General features: G+C 56.9%; 2 protein-coding genes across 15 annotated transcripts in view; one reads left to right on the top strand and one right to left on the bottom strand.

Moving 5' to 3' along the window:
• GAS8 (growth arrest specific 8) overlaps nt 1–23,757 on the bottom strand; it is a 37,268-nt gene that overhangs the window by 1,819 nt on the left and 11,692 nt on the right. For 5 of the 12 annotated variants that reach the window (XM_070770492.1, XM_070770495.1, XM_070770494.1 and 2 more), the window contains 7 exons: nt 23,381–23,435; nt 22,648–22,853; nt 22,120–22,287; nt 21,713–21,799; nt 19,367–19,576; nt 18,500–18,565; nt 14,645–16,408 (listed from right to left, as the gene is read on the bottom strand). In XM_070770492.1, the coding sequence (XP_070626593.1) occupies nt 16,259–16,408; nt 18,500–18,565; nt 19,367–19,576; nt 21,713–21,799; nt 22,120–22,287; nt 22,648–22,853; nt 23,381–23,435 (942 nt within the window). In that variant the 3' untranslated portion in view covers nt 14,645–16,258. Of the gene's footprint in view, nt 1–5,333; nt 11,491–14,644; nt 16,409–18,499; nt 18,566–19,366; nt 19,577–21,712; nt 21,800–22,119; nt 22,403–22,647; nt 22,854–23,380; nt 23,436–23,757 lie in introns of those variants that run through there. The other 7 variants (XR_011561465.1, XR_011561464.1, XM_070770490.1 and 4 more) reach the window with 7 other exon arrangements.
• Nucleotides 12,799–15,685, top strand: LOC109572890 (5-hydroxyisourate hydrolase-like). 3 transcript variants are annotated; one of them, XM_070770502.1, is made up of 5 exons: nt 12,799–12,921; nt 13,036–13,112; nt 13,498–13,637; nt 14,925–15,060; nt 15,413–15,685. In XM_070770502.1, exons 2-5 carry the CDS (start codon nt 13,053–13,055, stop codon nt 15,500–15,502), a joined length of 426 nt encoding a protein of 141 aa, XP_070626603.1. In that variant the 5' UTR covers nt 12,799–12,921; nt 13,036–13,052; the 3' UTR covers nt 15,503–15,685. The 3 variants fall into 3 exon arrangements, with proteins under 3 accessions (XP_070626603.1, XP_070626604.1, XP_070626605.1); XM_070770503.1 differs by having other exon boundaries at nt 12,814–12,853; XM_070770504.1 differs by lacking the exon at nt 13,036–13,112 and having other exon boundaries at nt 12,905–12,921; nt 13,424–13,637.

Genomic DNA, 23,757 nt, shown 5'->3' with positions numbered 1-23,757 from the left:
GTGGACTGAAGCCTGCCAGGCTCCTCTGTCCATGGGATTCTCCAGGCAAGAATACTGGAGTGGGTTGACATGCCCTCCTCCAGGGAATCGTCCCCACCCAGGGATCAAACCCAGGTCTCCTGCACTGCAGGCGGATTCTTTACCATCTGAGCCACCAGGGAAGCCTGAACATGCCAGTTCCAATAGATTAAAGCTCCCCCAAATTGTCACTCTGCTTATTTAACTTCTATGCAGAGTACATCATGAGAAACGCTGGGCTGGAAGAAGCACAAGCTGGAATCAAGATTGCCAGGAGAAATATCAATAACCTTAGATATGCAGATGACACCACCCTTATGGCAGGAAGTGAAGAGGAACTAAAAAGCCTCTTGATGAAGGTGAAAGAAGAGAGAGAAAAAGTTGGCTTAAAACTCAACATTCAAGAAAACTAAGATCATGGCATCTGGTCCCATCACTTTTCATGGGAAATAGATGGGGACACAGTGGAAACAATGTCAGACTTTATTTTTTGGGGCTCCAGAATCGCTGCAGATGGTGACTGCAGCCATGAAATTAAAAGACACTTACTCCTTGGAAGGAAAGTTATGACCAACCTAGATAGCATACTGAAAAGCAGAGACATTACTTTGCCAACAAAGGTCCGTCTAGTCAAGGCTATGGTTTTTCCAGTAGTCATGTATGGATGTGAGAGTTGGACTGTGAAGAAAGCTGAGAGCCGAAGAATTGATGCTTTTGAACTGTGGTGTTGGAGAAGACTCTTGAGAGTCCCTTGGACTGCAAGGAGATGCAACCAGTCCATTCTAAAGGAGATCAGCCCTGGGTGTTCTTTGGAAGGAATGATGCTAAAGCTGAAACTCCAGTACTTTGGCCACCTCATGCAAAGAGTTGACTCATTGGAAAAGACTCTGATGCTGGGAGGGATTGGGGGCAGGAGGAGAAGGGGACGACAGAGGATGAGATGGCTGGATGGCATCACTGACTCGATGGATGTGAGTCTGAGTGAACTCCGGGAGTTGGTGACGGACGGGGAGGCCTGGTGTGCTGCGATTCACGGGGTCGCAAAAAGTTGGACACGACTGAGCAACTGAACTGAACTGAACTGTAGTTTGAAGAGACATTGCTCTGGAAAACTCCCTGATGTTCTCCATACGTCTTCAAGTAATACACCTTTCCTTCCGATGAGCTTTGGCTGAGTTGTAGCTTCTGGTTCAACAACCCCCGAGAGGCAAATCCACTTTTCTGGTAACACCTCTCCATCCAGACTCCCAACCAGCACTCCTGGCCCCCTTTGATAATAATTCTACAGTCAGTTGTCTTGCTTCCAATACATGGAAATCATGTTATTTTTCTGCAAGCAAAGCTAAGTAAGGGCCAGAAACAGTGTCCCCATTTTATCTTGTGAAGCCAGTAGGTGTCAAACAAATTCTCTTCTGTGGATCCATCATCCTCCAGTTCAATGCCTCCTTTTACGGAAAACACTGGTAGGGCTTTGAGGTTTTATTTATGGCTCATTTCTGAAGCCTTTTAATACCTACATTGTGCTTAGTCGCTCAGTCATGTCCAACTCTTTGCAATCCCATGAACTGTAGCCTGCCAGGATCCTCTGTCCATGGGGATTCTCCAGGCAAGAATACTGGAGTGGGTTGCCATGCCTTCCTCCAGGGGATCTTCCCAACCCAAGGATCGAAGCCAGGTCTCCCGTATTGCAGGAGGATTTTTTACCGTCTGAGCTACCAGGGAAGCCTATACCTACATTAAATATACAGATTACTCATCAGTACCACTTCTACTTTGAGGTTAAAAATCCTCCAAGTTTTTCCTAATATACTTATTATTCCATGCGTTGCGTTTAAATCTTTGTCCATATGTTATTTATCTTGTGTCTCATCTGATTTAGTTAATTACACAGTTTTCCCCTGAATAACGCGGTACTCATCACACAGTTCTTGCCAAAACTGGATTTGACAAAGTAGGGCACAGATGGGCCTGGGAGAAAGTTCGAGAGCAGGACTTCAAGTCTGGTGGAGGCGAGAGTCTAGTTCAGGGAACTGGAAGGAAACACCCTGCCTGAGGACCCACCGCCGACTTCAGGCTCCAGGACTAAGACTGCACCTGAAAACAAAGACAATTGCCAAGATGCGCCTGCGCGCTGGAGGCCTCCTGACAGACACGCGCGAGACGCAGAGCAGCCAATCCCCGAGTGGTGGGGCGGGACCTTCTGCGCGCTCCGCACTCTCCCGGCGCCTATTGGCCGGGCTGCTTCGGTCGCAACGCCGATTGGAGGCTTGTGCCTGACAGGCCTGTATAAGCCGGCTGCTCGCCTTTCGCTCATCTTCAGCCCGGGAGGACTGGACTAGGCTCGGCTGGACGCCGCCCAGCTCCGGGCGCGCCCCGGGCCGGGTTGGGCAGCGCCGGAGGATAGACGGAAAAGCACCCTGTGAAACCCTCGTAAACTCTTAGCCTGGCCTCTTCCAATTCCAGGCTGGGAAACCCCAAATCCCAGAAACACCGAATCCCCTAGTGCTGCGACCCCCAAATATCTAGAGGAACCCCAATTCCCCTCAGCCTGAGGCACCCTAAAAACAGCACCTGCAGAGAGACCAAATTTCCTTATCCTCAGAGACCCCGAATACTTTAGCCTGGGAACTCTTAATCCTGTCATGCTCAAGACCCCAACTGTCCTGCATGTTGGACGCCTAAAGCCCCTTAATGAGAGATCCCCAATTTCCTCAGCCTCAAAGATCCCAAGTTCTCTCACCCTGTGCATTCTACATCAGCCAAAAGACACCCCCCCAATCCTCTCCTTCTGAGGAACCCCAGTTCCTTCAGCCGGTGTGACCCAGATCTCCTGAAGCCAAGCGACTTGTCCCTTAGATGTAGAACCCATGTTGTGCCCAGATTTTCCCAGAGTACCCAGGCGGAGATCCCCAAAACACTTTTTGGAGAAATATTCCCTCCCAGGCACTGGAACAGAGCCCTGATTTCAACCTGACCCCAGTCCAGCAGTTAGGGGCTTCCAGGTCTCCTCAGGACTCCCTCTGTCACCCACAGACACAACACTCCCACTGCCTTTCCTCAGAGGGGCTGAATTGTAGGGGAATCAAAGAAACCAAATCTAGTTCACATTAGGCTGGTCTGCCATAGCTTGTTAGGATCCCTCCATCCCACCAATACCCCCACCCCAACTTTCCCCACACCTTCCTGCCCTGGACACTCCACACAAGGAAGACAGACCTGGCCCTGGACAGTGGTCTAGGCTATCTCAGCATCTTCTTCTTCCACAGGTAACCTTGGCCTTGAGGCAGTGCCATGGCCATGAGCCCCAACAGGTCCCCAGAGGAGAGCATTGAGGGAGATACTGGGAGAACAGAGTGGAAGCCCACGGTGAGCGGCAGAGTGGCAAAGCTGGACTCTAAGCCGGCCCCACAGGAAGGACATGGAGGTGGTCCCTGAAGGACCACAGACTGCTTGCCTGCGCCACGGAGTAAACTCTGTGAACATACACAGGATGGGAGTACCGGTCCTGTCTGAGACGGTGGGATAGACTGGGGTGGAACAGGACACTAGCATCATCAACTGCTCTGTGTCCAGGGACAGTTAGGAGGCTCAGTGTTTGCTCAGTTAAGCAGGACATAGTCCGGAAGGAAATTATTCATCCCTGTCTCACAGAGACCATCCACTAGCTTCAGGGTACTCCCTGCACCCAAGGTGGAAGAGAAGGCCCAGCTCTAAAGTCTGACTTATATGAGTAAGTCACTGATGAACTCTATTATTTTTCTTAGGCCAAAGATGCTTTCAAAGACATTTCCATATACTTCTGCAAGGAAGAATGGGCACAGATGGGATAATGGGGGTAAAGTCTGATATAGGAATGTGAAAAGGAACTATGAAGCGCTGATTACTTTAGGTAACAGGAAGTGCTGGGTGCCTGTGAGCTTAGGAAACATGAAACAGGTCTTCGGCCTCAGTGTTAACTTGGCCCTCTCTTTGGTGGCTTCATCTGCTCACAGTTCCCTTTCGTGTGGAGACTAAGGAGGAAATTTTTATTTCTCGCTGGATATGCAGCTTTCTACTCCTGGGTGCCTGCCAGCGAGGGGCTCCCAAGACACCTCAAGCTGGGGTTAGCGATGGGTGAGCTGGATGCCAGGGAACCCAAGACCCTGCAGCAGGTCAGTGCAGTATGGACAAGGGCTGGCCTCACTGAATGGTTAGGCCCTGTCCATTCAAGACACCCTCTCTGAAAAAAAAAAAAAAGACACCCTCTCTGGACTCCAGATGAAGGTTCTGCTGCCCTCAGTGCCCACCTGAGTCTCAGGAGGTAGAAGAAAGACTAGGTTGTCTCTCCCACCTCCTGCCCAGAGAATGACAAAGGCCAGTTCCCAAAAGTCAGTGCAGGGTGAGCAGAGCAAGTGCTTGGGTCTCACAGGGTCCCTGTGAAGAGGGGTTTACTCGTGATCAGATCCTTCTTGGCTAATTCTCTTTCTGTGTTGTCTTCATATCAAATCTCACAAGGACAAGGCAGTCCAGGTGTTCACAGCATCACTGGCCCAGGTGCCGACAAGACGCTCCTTATGGTGTGTTTATTATAGGCAGGGAGATAGGGTGGCTGGTGTGATGCTCCCCTGGACAAGGGAAGAGACCCCCTAGGTTGTGTCTCTTCTACCTCCTGAGATCCAGGTGAGCACTGGGGGCAGCACTACCTGGGGTCTGGAGAAGGTGTCCTGAATGTCGGACAGGGCCTAACTGTCCAGTGTGGCTTCAGGGGGTACTGGCATGAGAGTACTAACCCCTTTTCTAAAAATATCAGACAACCACTGAGTTCTTTTTGGGGTTTGGCTTCAGGTATTTTTTGATATGGTCCATTTTTGAAGTCCTTGTTGAATTTGTTACATATTGCTTCCACTTTATGTTTTGATTTTTTGACTGCAAGGCATGTGGGATTATTACCAAGTCCAAGCTCGCTTTGCTTGCCGCACAACAGGTCAATAAATCAGAGGTGAGGTGCTGAGGCATGGAATATGACTTTACTTAGAAAGCCAGGAGACCAAGAAGATAGCGGACTAATGTCTTAAAGAAGCCACCTTGTTGGGGTCTGGATGCCAGTGTGTTTTATAGGACACAGAGCTGGGGAGGTAAGGAAATAAAGTAAAAAGGCCATTAATCTGGCAAATATCTCCTGGAATGGCCAGGCTCGGGAGGAGATGTGTTACTTTCTTCCTTCCCGTACCCATCCACAGGTGGACAGGTCCTGAACAAAAGCAGAGGGCAGGGTTTCCTGAGGTGGGCCATTACGTATGGACAGTATCCTTACAGTAAACAAGCCAACAGGAAGCAAAGCTTAAAGTAAAGGATTTAATTTTTTTTTTAATTTTAAAACATGGAGTCAGATTTTGTTCTTCCCTGTAACAATTCCCCACTGTCAGTGTCCATTCCACAATCTTATGGAAAAAGGGGTGATGACTGTTCTAATTACTCCATCAGTTACATCTTTGGGGGCGTGTCCACCATTGGTGCCAGTGTTCTGAATGTCGAGATTTGTCTTCTGTTGTTCTTTGGAAAGTGTCTACTTCACATGTGTAGACATAAAAATATTTATAACATAGGTGTGAGAGTTAAGTTTTATTCAGTGAGAATCTTTTAGGACTTCAAAACTGGAGGCAGCATCTAAAGGTAAGGAATTTAGCACTTTTCTATGTATGGGAAGATGCAAGAGTCATCTCATTGAAATTATTCCTTTTGATACACACTTCACCATCTGGGGCCAATATCTTGTCTTCTCCTTCCTGAGTTTCTTCAGGGCTCGCAGTGGAGACTGGCTGTAGTCTGATAGCTGCTAGAGAGCAGGTATTCTTCTCCTTCCCGAGTTTCCTCACTGCTCACGGTGGGGAGTGGCTGCAGTCTGATGGCTGCTAGAGGGCAGGTATTCTTCTCCTTCCCGAGATTCCTCAGGGTTCACAGTGAGGAGTGGCTGCAGCCTGATGGCTGCTAGCAGGTAGGAGGGGGAACCTGGGTCCCCATTGTGATCACCTCAGCAGAGAGAGCAAGCATGTCCTGTGACTCCAGACAATCTTCCAACATTCAGGGTTCAGCATTCAGCCTGCAGGATCCAGAGCTACCAGCTCAGCCACCAGCTCAGCCACCATGCTCTGTGCTTAGTTGCTATGTAGCCCTAAAACCTACACTGCAGGAGGCCTTCTAAACGAGGCGCCCTGTCGAGCAAACTCTTGGTCACACACTCCAAGCCCGACCAAGGCCCAGCTTTGCTGAGCGGGCCTCACTGGGGACCCAGGTTCCCCTCCTCTTCCACATTCCATATCTGAGTGGGGATAAGGCAGGGGCTGGGGGCACAGTGCAAGTAGGGCAGAGGGTCTCCCATCGCCCTTTCTGGTCCATCCCTGGGAACACGGTCTTGTGTCATGTCCAGTGGCAGGGGACATGTGTCCCCAGCTCAAACACTCTCTCTAGGGGATGTGAGCCATGAGCACTAACACAGGAAATCCTGAGTGACCTGCTTAGGCTGGAAGACTAGTTCCTGGGATGTGAGATGAAGTCAGAAAGCGGCTTCTCACTGGGACTGGCCTTCTCCAGACCTAGCTTGTGGGCAGCAAGAGTGGGATAAGGGGCTCCCAGTTGGGGCAGCCACACAGTGCCTCTTGACAGCCCCATGGAGACTGTGTGGCCAGAGCAACCACGAGCCTGCATTCACACAACAGATGGCCTCTGAGAGGTCCATGACAGACCAGAGTGACCACAAGCCCACATTCACCTATCAGACACCCTCTGAGAGATCTGTGACAGACCACAGTGACCATGAGTATGCATTCACCCAGCGAACGGCCTCTGAGAGGTCTGTGACAGATGAGAGTGACCATGAATGTGCATTCACCCAGCAAACGGCCTCTGAGAGGTCTGGCAAGCCCACATGCACCCAACAGGTGGCCTCTGAGAAGTTGAGACATCTATGACAGGCCAGAGTGACCACAAGCCCACATGCACCCAGCAGATGACTTCTGAGAGGTCTTGGACAGGCCAGAGCGATGAACATTCATTTGACTACCTCTGAGAGGTCTGTGACAGACCAGAATGACCAAGAGCCTGCATTCGTCCAGTGGACGGCCTCTGAGAGGTCTGGCGAACCTGCATTTACCCAGCAGATGGCCTCTGAGAGATCTGTGACAGGAAGCCCACCATTAGACAATGGAGGGTCTTAGTGACACATGGAAACACCACCAGGGAAAATATGAAGACTCTGGGAAACTAAAGTATGAAGATCAAAGAAAATCTTACTGCACTGAAGGTTCCTCTTGGGACGAGCAAGGGCAGCTCCAGGACTGCAAAGGCTTTTGTGGCTTCAAGCAGTAGAGACCCTGGTCCAGAGTGCTGGGACTGGGGCGGAGGTGGGGAGGCAGCATTTCACAGCAAGGGGGCCCTTCTGGGATTGTGGGGCTGCCACTGTCCACTATCTGGGGTCACCCACAGCCCAGGGTCATCCACTGGCAGCCCCGCCCCTGCTGTGTCCCTCCTGCTCACAGGCCCTCCTCCCCGCAGCTGCCCCCATCCCTGCTCAGCTGCTGGTTGTCCTTTCATGCTCCCAACCCTGCCCCTGAAAACAGGAATCTGACTGGCCATTCCAGGGCCAACCTCTCCCTCAGGGGGTGCCGTCCCGCTCTCAAACTCATGCCCCACCTCCAGCCGCGGTGTCTTAGGAAGCTTCTGTTGATGCCATGTCCACAAACCCAGAGTCTCTGACCGACACCTAGGACTGAAAAGTACCAGGCGTTTCCCAGGAAAGGAAGCTGGGAGAGGGTGTTCTCCTTCCCCTCCAACCTGCAACCAGCAGCCACCAATGCTGCCTCTTCTGCCCCCATGCTGCTCAGCGGGCAGACAAGCTGTGTTCTGATCACACACGAGGCCAAGGCCATCTCAGGCCCCATCAGTGGACCAGCTGCCTCCTCTGCCCCCACGCTGCTCTGCGGGCAGACAAGCTGTGTTCTGATCACGCACGTGAGGCCTTGTGCTGCTCAGTAGGCAGACGAGCTGTGTCCTGATCACACACGAGGCCAAGGCCATCTCAGGCCCCATCAGTGGACCAGCTGCCTCCTCTGACCCCACGCTGCTCTGCGGGCAGACAAGCTGTGTTCTGATCACTCACATGAGACCTTGTGCTGCTCAGCGGGCAAGACGAGCTGTGTTCTGATCACCCATGTGAGGCCAAGGCCGTCTCAGGCCATCAGTGGACCAAACAGAAGAGGCTCAGTTCTAACAACCAGGACACATGCCCCTAACCCGTTGGGCCAGCCCCCAACCAACCACTTCTCCCCCTCTGGTTCGTGTGCTCAGCCCAGCTCCAGCCCCGTGGCCAGTGGCCAGATAAGACGCCCCTAACAAGGGCGGGGAGAAGGGATCAGTGCATGATGGAACGGTGGGAGTGTGAAGCATCACCCTCCCCTTCAGCACTTAACAGTTTCCCAGTCCCTGAAGTTAATCACATCAAGGGGAACCTATTCCCCGATAGTGACAGTCACATTGAAAGGATGCCCTAAAGATTTTTGGAAGAGTAAGCAAACCATGTGGAAACTATTAAAATACTGTGATGAAGTATTTGAACTGGAACTTGTATCAGTTGATATCAATTTATCATCTCCATCATGAGTAGACTAAATAGGGATACATTTGATTGTAGATTTTATGCTAGTTTGCCTTGTCACACTGGCTGAGACTACCAACTCCCCTCCCCTTTGTCCCCGCAGGAACCTCTGTGATGTGAGTCTCAGCGTTGGACATGGGTGGCGATAATGAAGCCGACAGCACAGACAACTCGGCCGTCGCCAACACCTTCAGCCAAGACCCCTCGGTGCCATGTCACATCAGCTAGCACGTGGAGACCACCAGCATGCCCACTGCCAGATGCACCCACAAGTCAAGGGTCAGCAGGGGGCCACCCAGTGAAGCCACCGAATCGACACTTGTCCCAACTGGTGAGGGACAGACACTGCAGCCAATGAGAATAAGCAACAGCAATGAAGACATAAACGAAAGACATGACACTGTAAAAACCCCTAGAAGACAACACAGGCAAAACATTCTCTGACAGAAATCATACCAATGGTTTCTTTGGTCAGTCTCCCAAGGCAACAGAAATAAAAACAAAAATAAACAAAGGGGGCCTAATCAAACTTACAAGCTTTGGCACAGCAGAGGAAACCATAAATAAGATGAAAAAGGCAACCTACAGAATGGGACAAAATATTTCCAAATAATGTGACCAATAAGGACTTAATTTCCAAAACATACAAACAGCTCATACAACTCAACAAAAAAAACAAACAAACAACCCAATTGAAAAAAGGGCAGAAGAACTAAACAGACGTATCTCCAAACAAGAAATACACAGGCACCAACAGCATCGACCCTCTGGCTTTTGGCCCGACTGCAAAGTCCAGCTGAGGCCAGTGCACATTCCATGACCTGTGCTCTAGGGTGGCCCTTGTGTCACTGGTAAGCAGCGGTGTCACGATGCAGCCCAGCGGGACTCAGCCTGGCAGACTGCTAGAAACAGCGGGGACACCCTGACCCATCAATGCTCCCAGTCCTGGACGAGGCAGTGACCTGAACGGGCAGACGAGTGCAGAGAGCAGAGTCCATGGCACGGACAAGGTCCAGCCGTCCCCAGGCAGGGAAGGGGCTTCCCTGGCTTAAGAATAAAGAAGCTCCAGGCGCAGGTGGTGGGAACAGACTCAGAGCCACTTTTTAAGACATGCAGAGCAGGACACCCAGGTGAGCAAAGGTCAGAGGGAGTTTACCGTAAAAAACAGTATCTGGGAGAACAGACAGGCTTGGGTGGAGCTGAGCCCAATGGGGGCTGGGAGGTTGGGCTTAGAAACCCTGTATGCCTTTCTCTGCCTCCTAATCTACTTAACCCCCACTCTGCAGCCTGACACTGTCTGTCCTGTGCATCTGCATGCTCAGACTGTCCATTCATTCAAAGAATATTTGTTTAGCACCTGCCTCTCACCAGGTCACGTTCCAGGCACAGGAACAGCTGTCAGGAGACAGACAATAACCCCAGTCCTTGGGGAGCAGAAATTCTACCAGGGGCCAAACGCACCCTTCCTGCGGCCACTGGCCCCAGCCTCACCCTCCTCAGCCCATCGGCCGGCCCTCCTGAAACTCCAGCCCACAGCTGTGGTTCTATCTGAGCATCTCCCATCCTCCAAGAAGGCGACTCTCTGAACTCACCGCCCATCAGCCTCTGGTACCCCGTGCCCTGTATCCTTCTCAGCACGTACCGCCATCTGAAGTGGCCTCCCTGACACCTGCATCACCTCAGTGTACCTGGCAATGTTATGTCCTTGGTGAAGGAAGGTCCCAGCTGCCTTCACACCCTTTCTGTTGAGTTCCCACCACAAATTCCTGTCACGGCAGCCTGGAAGGACTCTCTAGGCAGGTGTGAAGCAGGGGCTCAGAGGAGCCTGAGAGGCTGCACCCACCTGGGCCACTCCAGGGACCTCCCAGCACCGGCTCGGACCTGGACAGCAGGCAGACCAGCTTCCTTCTTCCTGGGACCACAATGGGGAGAGTCTCTTGTCACTGCTCAGGGTCGTGGCTGCCCGGGAAGGACTGTCAGTTCCACAGCACTGAGCACCCTGTGTGCTGTTGCACGTTTTACCTGCATGATCTCAACTTCCTCAGGCAGAATGCTTCGGGCTACATGCTTGAAACAATCAAAAGGAGTGGTTTAAGGTCACTCAAGAAAACACAATCCAGACACAAAAGGCCCCACACACCTGCCAGGAGGCCCAGAGGCAACACCAGAAAGGGAGTTGCTCGTCTCCTCCTCGTGGTCTCAAGTCTTCCTTAGCACAAGTTGTGCCTCCTTGTGCTGGGGAGCTGCTGCACCTCCAGCATCACATCACACAGTCAGAAGGGAGTGGGAGGAGGAGGGCTGGCCCACCAGCAGAGCTGCACTTTGCTCCCAGGAGCATGAAGGTGCTGTGTGGCAGCTACCGCTTAGGGGTCACATGGTGAACTTGGCATGGCTGGCCCTGGCACTATTAGGCTGGACCCCTTGCCTGCTCTTAGTCAGCCTCCTGCCCTCTCAGGTTCCAGGTGAAGCCTGCAGGCTGGGCAGGGGCCCTGGTGGGGCCACAGAAGCAGCTGTGGCAATGCCCTGCCCTGCCTGGTGCTCTCCCAGGACTAGGTTCTCTCTTGGGCAGAGAAGGCATCAGGGCTCTAGACAGAGGGGGTGACAGGGCAGCCAAAAAAGTTTGATTGTTGTTTTTGTTAGCTTGCTTCTGACATTTGAGACTGTAAGTGTACAAGGAAAGGTTACAAAGTGAAAATGATCAGCCCGTTGACACTGCTCATCCCTGACGTGGTCCTGGCATCACTCGCCTGTGTCCCACACCAGGAAGTTTTCCAGCACACAGCCCCTTTGCACGTCAGCTTTGTCCTCTGCGACACGGAGACTCTGACAGCCGCACCCTGAGCCTGTGATGGTGAAGAGGTGAACGAACCCTTGTAATGGAGTGAAAGCTGCTGCAGATTCAAACATGAGGCTAAAGCTGCCTCTCCCCCCAGTCACCAGCCACTACTCACCGCTCACTCACACACCAACACTCTGCACTGGGCTTACTCTCTGTACTGGGTTGTACTGGTCTCACTCTGTGGACTGGGCTCACTCTCTGGACTGGGCTCATTCTCTGGACTGGATTCATTCTCTGTCCTGGGCTGTACTGGGCTCACTCTCTGTACTGGGTTCATTCTCTGGACTGGGCTCACTCTCTGGACTGGATTCATTCTGTCCTGGGCTCACTCTCTGGACTGGGCTCACTCTCTGTACCGGGCTGGACTGGACTCACTCTCTGTACTGGGCTGCACAGCTGCCAGTGTGTGGAGGAGTTCATTGATTTAATTATTCCTCGTTGGGGAAGTAAACTTGTTTCTGGTCCCATCCCCATAGCAGTTTGCCTAAACAGGTGTGTGTATCTCTGTGGGGTCACCTCCTAAAAACATAAGCCCTGCCAAACCTCATCATATTTACCTCAAACACACATTTCCTGGTTATCTCCAAAGCAGTTGTAACCAATGCACAAACTTTGCCAGAGGTCTCTTTCCCCACCTCAGAGGGGCTTGATACTTAAAAGTTCAAACTGAGAACGCTCACTATCCGATCATTAGACCATGCAGTTTAGCGAGAAGAAAAACCACCCCACACCCAGAGCAACACAACCCGTCAGGCAATGTCACGCAGACTGTAAATACAGAATGCCCTTATTTTTATGTTACATAAAATCTGTTCGTGCGCACATCACGTGATATTGCAGTACGAGGAGATTCATGCCTGTGTGCTCAGACTTGTCTCTTCCTTCATTTCTGCACAGTCTTCACCCTACGCTGTCAGTGTGCCGGGTCCCTGCACCTTGGGGGTCGAGGGTCAGAGCAGGTAGGAGGGGGTAAAACGCAACCACAAGGGTGTCACCCCGTACCATCACTCTCAACCAGGGGTCGGTCCTGCCTGAGGCACCTCCACGCGGCCTGTCGGGGCTTCCAGCAGATCCTGACCATCCAAGGAAGGAAAAGAAACTGCACCGGTGTAGGGCCCTGGGGCTGATTGGGCTCACTGCGCCGCTTCCAGTGGCAGGCGTGGGCGCCAGCTGGAGCGCCGCCCGGCCTTCCCCCCACCGCCCCCTGCCCGTGCTGCGCCCCTCCCCGTCCGGTCCCGCCCAGCACTCCACCCCCACGTCTGAGCCCTGCCCCTCGTACCCCGCCCCTCATACCCCACCCCTACTCCCAACCCTACGAGGCAGGTCCACTCCACTTCCGCCGGGAGGAGCCTCCGTATCCTCCGCAGGTCTGCGCGTTGCGTTCGCTCTGTTGGCCCCCGCAACCACCACCAAGAAGACCCCTAGGACCCCCTGGGTGGGCACCTTCCACTCCTCCCCGGATTGGCCGGACACGTGGGAGGTGCCAGGGCAGGGCTTCCCGGGGAGGTTCTGGGGCTGGCGGTGTGGTGACCTCTGGCCTCCTCGCCAGTCCCCAGGTCGGCCGGCATGAGCTCTGGGGCCGCCCAGCGGCTGCAGACACTCCAGCGACACGTGGGCTTCCGGGAGGTAGGGGGACAGACCTGGGTCCGGAGCCCCTGACCTCTCCTCCACCTGGGGCTAAGTTCTGAGGTGGCCCGCAGATCAGGGGACTGAGCTGGATTCAGAGAGAAGCCCCTGAGGTCACCCAGGCCCTGAAGAGGTTGAAGGTGGCCAGGGTGCTCGGTGTAGAGACCCCTTCGGTGCTGGGAGGAGGGGGAAGGGTCAGCATTGTATATGGCAATGTGTTACCCAATTCCACTCCCACCCCCAGCGCCCCGCCCCCCCCAACCCTGCTCAGGGCAGTTTGGGACTTTGATCCTGGGGCTGTTCACTCCAAGGCACTGCCTCCTACCAAGGGGTGTGGACACAAGGTCTGCCCCACAAGCGCATCCCTGCCCCTCTCGTGGCCCAGGGCAGAGGCATGGAGCCGGGCAGCAGCCCGCTGACCACACACGTGCTGGACACTGCCTCAGGGCTCCCGGCCCAAGGCCTCTACCTCCGTCTGTCCAGGCTCGAGGACTGTGGCCAGCAGTGGACCGAGCTGAAGAAAAGGTAGGAGGGTGGTCTGGGGCAGGGCTCAATCCAGAACACTCCCCACCCCACCCACCCCACCCACCCCACCCCACCCCCCCGCAAGGGGCCCTGCACTGGGGCAAAGGGTGTGGGCACCGCTGGCAAGTGGCAGGGCTGACCGGGCCGGACGGTCTCCCTGCAGACTCTCAGAGCCTCTGTTTCAACAGGCTGAGTAGTCCTGGTCATGCTACAGCCTTGCTGGCAGAGCTCACACCCCAAGTGCCCACTGCGCTGGTACAGGGCTCTGTCTCTCCTTGCCCATTGGCCAGTTGAGGCCTGAGGAGGAATCGGAAAGGCCTGGTCGTCACCGTGACTGGCGGGTGACCTGTGCTGGGCAGCTCTTGAGCGCTGGACATTTGTTAGGTTCTCACTGCACCCTGTGTACAGACCCCGCAGGAACCCCTTCCACACGTGAGGAGATGGAAGGTGAGGCAGGAGGCCCCTGCCCCCGGTGGACCTCAAAGGCCTGGGGCCTGAGACTACGGAGCCCTTCATGAAAGGGGGTCCAGGTCACATCTGAGCTTGGAGGAACACATGGAGCCACACAGAGCCACTCCCAACCCCCCTAAACTGCGCTGGTAAATGCTGCTGATGCTGATCACAGCACGGACACTTGAGAGCATGGCCTCTCGGTGAGCAGAGGCCCTCAGAGCCGCCGGCACTGCAGCTAGAAACGTGGCTGGCAGCCTGGACACAGTTACTCACCCAGAAAGCACAGTGTAGTGAACAGCAGGTGCTTGGTTTTACACTTCCCAGGTGGTGACAGCGTAAAGAACCCGCCTGCCAACGCAAGAGACTTAAGAGGCATGGGTTCAATCCCTGGGTTGGGAAGATCCCCTGGAGGAGGATATGGCTACCCACTCCAGTATTCTTGCCTGTGAGATCCCGTGGACAGAGGAGCCCGATGGGCTACAGTCCAGGGGTCCCAGAGAGTTGGTTACAACTGAAGTGACTTAGCACACGTGCACACGTCATGAAACAGTATGGCTAGTACAATTTTTTTTAATTTGTAAATAAGCACACTTATGCATAGAGAAAATGTGAAGTCTTTGTGCCAGATATGAAGTGCGGGGGAAGGGAAGGTTCTTTCCCTTCTCTTCTCTGGGGTTCCCTAAGGACAGTGAGGGGACATAGCCCTGGTCCTGGACGCTGCCCTGCTGCAGAGCCACCCAGGCCCTGCTCACCTAGGTCCGAGTCAGGCCACCCGGCACACGGACCCAGGAGACCTAGGCGTGTACCCCTCTGCAGCAACGCTCCTCTCCCCAGTTGCACAGATCGTGACGGCCGCTGCCCTGGGCTCCTACCTCCAGGCCAGATGAAGGCGGGCACCTACAAGCTGTCCTTTGACACCAAGGGCTACTGGCAGAAGAGGGGCCAGGAAAGCTTCTACCCATACGTGGAGGTGAGGGCCAGACGGGTGGAGGCCCGAGATGCACTGTGACCTGCAGGCTGGTCCTCCCCCGCCCCATCTCAACAAGCACCCGCTCTGAGCTCCTGGCCTTGACCACCCCACGCCTGCACCGCGCCACTCCAGTCAGGCTGACTCAGCCCTGGCAGACAGAGGTTCACCCGAGCCCTTCCAGCTCTCTGTCCCCTTCGCCTGACCTGTTCAGGGTGGTCCTAACCCTTGGGAACCTTCAGGCCCAGGGCCCCCTTAGACCGAGTGCTTCCCCTGGGCAGACCCCAGCCCCACCCACAGTGCTGTCTCCGCTTGGCCAGGCTGTGTGTACTCCCAGTATCCCCTCTGCCCGCAGGTCGTTTTCACCATCACAAACGAGACCCACAAGTTCCACGTGCCACTGCTGCTGAGCCCGTGGTCTTACACCACATACAGAGGGAGCTAGCGGCTGACCAGCAGCCAGCCTGTGGGCGTGGACACGGCACCATGGCAGACCGGGCCACCCCGGAGCAGGGGGGTGGGCAAGTTCCTGATGGGCACCAGGGTCACACTTTCCCTGGGATGTTCTGGCCCCATGTCGCAGGGGCAGGTGTCACTCAGGCTTCAATAAAGTTGCTGCTGACATCTGCGAGGTGGCTTCAGTCACGAGGCAAGCTTGGTGGGAGCTTCCCTGGGGGGATGAGGGGCGGGCGTGTGCACAGGGGGAGCACTAGGCCCCAGGGGGATGAGGGGCGGGCGTGTGCACAGGGGGAGCACTAGGCCCCGGGGGGATGAGGGGCGGGCGTGTGCACAGGGGGAGCACTAGGCCCCGGGGGGATGAGGGGCGGGCGTGTGCACAAGGGAGCTTCCCCGGGGGGATGAGGGTGGGCGTGTGCACAGGGGGAGCACTAGGCCCTGGGGGGATGAGGGGCGGGTGTGTGCACAGGGGGAGCACTAGGCCCCGGGGGGATGAGGGGCGGGCGTGTGCACAAGGGAGCTTCCCCGGGGGGATGAGGGTGGGCGTGTGCACAGGGGGAGCACTAGGCCCTGGGGGGATGAGGGGCGGGTGTGTGCACAGGGGGAGCACTAGGCCCTGGGGGCACCTCCCCACACAGCCACACAAGAGGACACGCAGCGCTCGTGGGAACCTTCATTCTCTGACGCACGCCTACAGGACAAATACCTGCTGTCCTGCTGTGGGGGGACCTCACCCGGGCTGGGGCTACGTTGGAGTGCCCACAAGTCCTGCGGGGCCCTGTCCCAGCGTCTGCCCGATCACAGCGGTCTCCAGGGGCTTGAAACCCACGTTGTCCAGGGGGACTCCGAAGGCCAGCAGCTTCGCCTCATAGGTGCGCAGCAAGTCATTGTGGGCCTGCAGGGACACAGCGGTGTTGTAGGGGGGTAGCCGGGGTGACCCTTGCTCAGGCCACCCAGCCCCGTGGAGGACACGCCTTTTCCAGGTGCTGACTGTGCCAGGCCCAGGCCCAGCCCCACACCCACACGCATTTATGTAAGTTTAAAGATTTAGATTTAACTAGCTCTACTCGGGGCTTCCTGAGTCGGCAACAGCCACTTGTTAAACAGAAGGGCGCTCCAAGGAGCTGCACGAGATGGAGGCTCAACGGGCGTGGAGGGGCGGGGTGCGGCCACCCTCCAGCATCGGTGCCTCCCTGAGGGAGGCGGGGGTCTTTAGCAGGTCACCTCCCTAGTGCTGACCAGAAAGCCCCAGGCTGATGGGTCGGAATCTCCACTCCTGGAGAGGCTGAGGTGGCGGTCAGTTCAGGCAGAAGCCCTGGTCGGGCTCAAACAAGTGACCACTGGGGCGTCCCGGTGCTTTCTAACAGCCCCGCTTTGATCAGGCTGTCAGCCTGAGAGATGTGGTCTCAGCTGCCACCACCTGTGGCCTCTCAGCCTGTGCTGACCCTCTTCTGTCATTCCCCCCTCTTCTTCTTAATGTCCCAGTCTTAAGGAGAGCATTTGCTCGACAGTTAGCAGTGCAAACAGGCATGTAAAGCTTTTCAGAGCACCTGACTCTCCAGGAGATGATTAAGCAGAACAAACCCCAGTGATTGGCCTCCATAAGACCAAACTCACCCAAGAAAGGCCCCATGGAAGGAGCCACTCTTTTAAGCCAAGAGGATTGAAGTCACTGAGTCTCCACCCCCGGAAGTGCGGTTCCAGGTAAGTGGGTGGTGATGGCCATGCACAGACACCTCCCAGCTCAGCTGGAAGATAACCAGGAGCTTCCCTACTGAGAGAACAAGTGTGGCCCAAGTCTAAGAACTTCATCAGGTGCTACCCAACCACTTCATGTGCGGGACCTCCAGTAACGTCCGATTCACGGCTGGGGAGGCTGAAGAGGGGGTGCACTCAGAGTTCCTGGTTCCCGCAGGCATTTCTCACTCAGGCTCACCATCCCTGCCTTCCTGGGAACCACACTCCCCGCCGTGTCTGTCAGCATCTATTCCCTTTCCCCTTCCCAGAAAAGCCAAGGTCTGGGCAATGGTGCTGGCAGGACCGACGCAGGCAGGATCTCTGTCCCCTCTACTTTTTCTCAAAGAGCACATTTCACAAGGTGGTGGTAAGGGTGTGAAGAGCGGAGCACGTTACATGCTGAGAGCCTAGCCTGACTCAGGACAAAAGCTCAAAGGGATACCTTGTCCTCAGCATCGTCACGACAAGATGCTGGGAGCTGAGACAGAAGGGTGAGCAAGGATCAGGCTCCGGAAGATCTCGGGGATGGGCCCCAGCCCTCCTCCTTCTCTGGGGCTCAGCCCTCCCGACAATCAGATGTGGGTTACGGAAGTTCTCCTGAGAGCCTCACGCACCCAGTGCATGGCCCTAATTTTCTGCGAGTACGCATCAGGGTTGCCAGAGCACCCGGGGAGGGCCCGATGGGCAGGGAAGGCCAGGGGATTTGGTCACCACGGAGCCCAGTGCCCATGATGGCAGTGCCTTCACCCGGGGCTCCAAGACCCAGGGCTCGTGTCTGAGTCACACTTGTGGGGTGTCTGCTCTCTGCAGGCAGCACTTCATCTGTGTCCCCACAGGCCAAACCCTGACAGAACTGTGGGCTCAGCCAGGAGCTGGGGACGCTTGGTGCAGGACACAGATGGTTACCAGGGTCAGAGCACTGTGCAGGAAGTCTCCATGAATGGTTGAGAAAGGCCAGAGCCCTAACTGCCCCTGCTTGGAGGACATGGACATTAACCTGGGGGAGCAAAGAGAACCCCCTGACAACCGCCCCAGAGGCCAGGCTAGCACCACGGTGCCAGAGCGAGGGTCGCACGGGACACCAGGCAGGCCGTGCACCGGGAGGCGCCAGCAGAGGCTCGGCCACATACAGGCCCAGTGACCCCGGGCGGGCACAGATGGCCTCAGACTGGGTCAGCACCCTGATCTCGGGGGTCAGCGTCAAGATCGGGGGCTCCTGGGTGAGGGGGCGGTGGGGGGCCCTCCGCACCTTGCAGACCCGGGCCAGCTCGTACTGCAGGTCCTTGATGGCGCTGTTCTTCGATTCCAGAACGTCCTGGGGAGAGGAAGGCATCAGGGAACCATGGCCTGGCCCCACCGCAGGGACATCCACACAGGGAAGGACTGCCATGGGAAGGCCTCAGAGTGAGACCCCAGTGTGTGTCCGCCCCCTAGACCCCGAGGGGACCTAACCTCAGGCCTAGCAGCCTCGGGTCACCCAGCTGGCCAGGACCCCAGAGCCAGGCCATGCCACCCTGGCAACACCAGAGACCCCCGCCCCCGTCACCTGCTCTTTCTGTGACACATCCCAGGTCAGGGAGCAGAGGGTCGAGGCCCAGCTCTGGGCGGGGTCCCTGCCAGGTGCGGTCAGGCCCTCTGGCCCTTGGGCACCGAGGCCTTGTCTGTCCTTTCCCAGCAATGCCCAGTGCCCAGGACAGCCCGCCCCAGGGGAGCACCACAGACAACTGCGGACACTCGAGGGAATAGACGCTCAGCCTGTGCTCAGGCGTGCGTCCCAGGGAAACCTTCCCACCACCCGCCGCACAGGCCACCGCAGGCCTGCCTCTCGCCCGCCATGGTGAGGGGCCATGGTCTCTTCCAGCACAGCTTAGGGTCCAGGCGGATGGAGGCTGTGGCCTCGGCTAAGAGACCAAGCTGGAGTGGGCAGTGGACTCGGGCTAGAAGGGTTAAAAGGCCAAGGAGGGGCTGGGGAGACCTTGAAGACACTGGAGCTGGGAGTCCACAGCGCACACAGACCTGGGCTCTCTGGCCAGGAAGCTGCGACCGCCCCTCCCCGAGGCTGACTGAGGGTCTGCCCTGGAGGGACGAAGCCCTGAGCACAGCCCTCGAGGCCTACCTCCAGCTTGCGGGACACGAGGGTCAGGGCCGCGGGGTCCAGGTTGGAGGCCGCTAGCACCTCATTGAACTGCACCTCCTTCTTCTCCACGGCGGCAACCAGCGCCTGCACCTTGCGCTCCAGGACGAGGTTCCTGAAACCCGCCTTCTGCTGCACCTCCAGGATGGCCGAGGTGAACTTATGGTACAGGTCGTCCCGCTCCTGCTGCACCTGCAGGGCACGGGTACCTCGCTGGCAAGACGCCCCTCCCACTCTGCCCAGGGCCACACCCCCACCTTCCCCAGCGTCCAGCCACAGGCAGGCTGGTCTGTGCCCAAGCCCCACTCTCTGCAACCAAATTAAAGGAGTGCAGTCTCCACACCATGGGAGGCAGGAGAAAACACCTCTGGGAGGTGTGGCAGGAAGCCATGGGGACCCCCAGGATGAGCTGCAGAGCGACCCTCCCACCAAGAAGCCAGAGCCAGCCCTGCCCTGCGTCTGGATGGCAGGCTCAGGACTGCACCCCACCCCCAATCATCCCCACAGGAGATCAGGGCCTCAGACTCAGCAATGCTGGGGTGAGGGGCCTTGAGGAGGTACACTCCATCTGCCCAGATCCTACAGCCAGGTGCCTGCCCACCAAGGACAACGTGCTTCCGCGTCTTCTTTTAACTGTGCACCATTTAGAAGTCAAGACTTAGCAGGGGTGTAACAGGAAAAAGTGACCCTCCTAAACCCCACTTCACAGAGGCCACCATCTGAGCACTGGCTGGGACTCCTTCCAGAATGTTCTCCACGCCCGTAAAAAACACAGCACTGCGAGGCATGACGAGCACTGCGCTGCAAACCTGCGGCCCCGTCCTTCTGACCATACTGCCACACCTCACATCTGCTTCCGTCCACTCCCTGGCCCTCTGCTCTTTAAAACCTGATGACCCTGGTTTTCCGGGACACTGCCTCTCTCACATACTGCGTAGACATGCAAATGGAGGACAAGGGGCAGAGAATGCAGACATACAATGGCCTGAGCCTGCCTGAGCCGCCTCCTCCTGATTCATGCCCACTTTGACCAGCGGGAGCAGCATCTCCCTGGTGCCTGCAGGACCCTCGGAGGCCCCTTGGGGGTGACTCCAGATCCAGCTGCTTGTGGGATGTTCCCGAGGAACTGGGTCCTTTCCACCGTCACAGTCTGCAAGAGTGTTTCAGTGGGAAAGGTGCTAACAGCTGACACACGAGGTGCTTGCCCGCGGCCAGGCCCCGGGAACCAAGCACGCTGGGGGGCTATCTGCAGAGAAGCACGTTCAGTGAGACACACACACCCAGTCCCATCAGTGAGGACCTGGGGCTGGGGACGGCCCCCTGGGAAACCATGGATGAGGCCACAACCCTGAACAGCCCTCAGGCAGACCGTCCACATTCTCAACACCAGCCGTCTGACCCAGCAATTCCCCTGCTAGGAATCACCATTCCAAAAAAGGGTCACACACCACACTAACAGGGTGCCTATAGCAGCAAGGACTGACAAGGGATTTTCACCAGGGGACACAGGCTGCTCTGGAGAGAAACTCGGGCTGGGAGGAATAGGCAGGCCCCCACTTCTGGGAAGCAAGGTCCTACACCAGCACACTCGAGAGTTTGGAAGAACTCAGGGTGCTCTCGCCACGTGTGAGGACCAGCATGCAGCCCCAAGGCCTTGCATTTTCACCCACAGGCTTCCTACGACACACGTAAAGGGTTAGGACTCAGAGACACACACAGGGATGAAAGATGGGCCAGACCACCGCTGCTTCAGAGGCCAGCCCAAGGTGAGAGCAGTGGGGAACTGCTAAGACATCAAGCTCGTCCACTGAGAGCCCCGCAGAACGGGGAGGGGCCAGAGCCAGCGACCTAGTCCCCCAGACGTGCCAGGAGCCCCCAGACATGCCGGGAGTCCTCCAGATGCCCTGGGAGCCCCCAGATGCACCAGCAGCCCCCCAGATATACCGGGAGCCCCCCAGATACCCCAGGAGCCCCCACACATGCCAGGAGCCCCCCAGATGCCCTGGGAGCCCCCAGATGCACCAGGAGCCCCCCAGATGCACTAGGAGCCCCCCAGATACCCCAGGAGCCCCCAGACACATCGGGAGCCCCCCTGATGCTCTGGGAGGCCCCAAATGCACCAGGAGCCCCCCAGACGAACCGGGAGCCCACCAGATACCCCAGGAGCCCCCAGACATGCCGGGAGCCCCCTAGATGCCCTGGAGCCCCCCAGATGCCCCAGGAGGCCCCCACAAATCCCAGAGCCCACCTTGACAAACTGCCAGCCCCCCAGATGTGCCGGGAGCCCCCCAGACCCCCCAGGAGGCCCCAGACATCCCTGGAGCCCACCTTGATGAATCGCTGCTCCAGCACCTCATGCTCCCACCTCAGGCTCTTCAGCTCCTTCTCGGTGACTTTCAGACGGGCTTTTGTGCACTGGAGAAAAGGTCAGAAAGCACCCCCAGTTCAGGCACCCACAAGATGCAGCTCAGGAGGGATGACCAGGTGAGGTGATCGTCAGAGCGAATGGCTCCCGGTCACAATGGACCGAGCCACACCATGGCGGCCAGGGGCCACTGGGCTCCCAGAACAGGTGCCAACCCCACGTGCCCCCAGGTCACCAGGCAGGGGACGGAGGGGTTCAGCACCTCCCCTGGTGCCCCGAGGGCTGGCTCTGCGCTGGGACTCGGGAGACACCTGCCCGACCTTCCTGCCCCTTCACACCAGGGAGGGCTGGGAATGCAACGGAAACCCACCACCAGGATCTGCTTGTCCCTCTCATAACTGCCGAGCTTCTTCTGCATGTCACTCATCTCCTCCCGAGCCTTCTGCAGGGGGTCTGCCAGGCGCCGGTTCTGCATGGCCACCTCCGTCATCTCCTTCTCCAGGTGCTCCTCCTTCTTCCGCATGTCCTCCATCTGCTCCTGTGGGCGCCGGGGGAGGAGCGGGACAGGGGTGTCGGTGGCAGGACTGGGTGCTGTGGCCTGCACGGGGGCTGCGAGCTCTCCTGCACAGAGAGGATGGTCCTGGGCATGTGTTCTGTGTGTAGACACGGAGAATAGTTTCTGAATTCTCTAGTAACGCGGCCTGCATGCAAACAGAGCTTCCGCTGTGCTCACTGCCAGCACTTGGGTGCGATGACACCCCTGATGCACGTGGGCCTATGACTTCCCCGCCACGCAAGGGGACTCACAATATGTGCATTTCAATCAGGGGCCGCTGAAGGCCAGGTGTGTCTACGAGCAGGGGTGTGGGCTCGAGGCGGCAGGCAGCCCCGGCGGCACCTTGAGGGAGTTGATGAGAGCCAGGTTGTTGAGGGTGATGTCGTTGTAGTAGTTCTTGATGTCGGTGAAGGCTTCCTCGTGTCGCTGCATCAGTGTGGTGATCTGGCCGTTCTTCCTCTCCTCCACCTCGTGGATCTCTGTCTTCCTGCGCAGGTCGAGCTCGTCCCGAAGCATCTTCATCTTCTTGTCGTACTTGGCCTCGATTTCTGAAAGGCAGCAGCACCCGGAGCAGCTGAGCAGAACCCCTGGTGCCGTGGTGACGAGAACAGATGGCGGCTGTGCCCAAGGCGGAAGACCTCCCAGGGGACGGAGGCCATCGACAGCGGGACAGGGCGGGGCGCTTCTCCTGCTGCGTGGCACCAGCACATGCCCTCCTCTGCCTGTCTCAGGCACCGCTGATCAGTCCCTGCCTCAGGGATCCCAACAGCCAAGCGCCACCCGGTGCCAGGGGGCACGGGCCACGGCCATCCAGCCAGACTGTGGCTAAGGTCGATGCCTCTGCAGGACGGGAGGGACAGCATGCCACCCCCTAGCTGGGTGACCTGCTCCAGGAGTCACTGTGTGCCAGGGTGGGGGGGCGAGGGGGGTCCTCCCAGCCTCCTAGACACCAGCCTTAGAAATGACCATGTCCTCTCACTCCGCATGTCTGGGCTGTTTTAACTGGAGGGCAGTTCCTTCCTGACAGGAGGGGCTCTCGGGCCGCCTTACGCAGCGGAGTGCGGGAAGCACTGACCTCGCACCTGCCTCTCAAAGTCGTTGCGCATCTTGGTGATCTCCTCGGTGTGTTTCTGCAGAGGCGGAAGCGGGCTGTCACTGGAGGCCAGACGGGACAGGACAGACACCGGCCCCGCAGCAGGGTCCCCTCCTCACTAGCACCGACAGCCTGTGCGGCTGCTGCTCCGGCTAGACCCTCACCCCCGAGCTCAGGACCAGCCCAGAGGAATGAGGGTCTGGGAAATTCCACGTTTCATAATGGACTGGGGAAGATGCTGATGACACTCACACCCTGGCTGTGCCCACAGGCTGGGCAGCAGGACCATACCCACCCAGAGCTGCAGGCACCCCGTGTGGTGCTGACCTGCTTTGGCTTAGAACACCAGGACAAATTAC

The sequence above is a fragment of the Bos indicus genome, chromosome 18 (genome assembly GCF_029378745.1).
Source record: "Bos indicus isolate NIAB-ARS_2022 breed Sahiwal x Tharparkar chromosome 18, NIAB-ARS_B.indTharparkar_mat_pri_1.0, whole genome shotgun sequence".
Lineage (NCBI taxonomy): Eukaryota > Metazoa > Chordata > Mammalia > Artiodactyla > Bovidae > Bos > Bos indicus.
Note: the sequence above shows the minus strand (reverse complement) of the source record. Positions and strands in the feature narration are given on the sequence as shown.

Bases quoted from the DNA above. Each gene is read 5' to 3' on its own strand.
- LOC109572890 (XM_070770502.1), top strand. From the start codon at position 13,053: ATGAGCTCTGGGGCCGCCCAGCGGCTGCAGACACTCCAGCGACACGTG. The intron at 13,113-13,497 runs GTAGGGGGACAG...CTCGTGGCCCAG, and splicing joins GACACGTGGGCTTCCGGGAG to GGCAGAGGCATGGAGCCGGG. The intron at 13,638-14,924 runs GTAGGAGGGTGG...TCCTCTCCCCAG, and splicing joins TGGACCGAGCTGAAGAAAAG to TTGCACAGATCGTGACGGCC.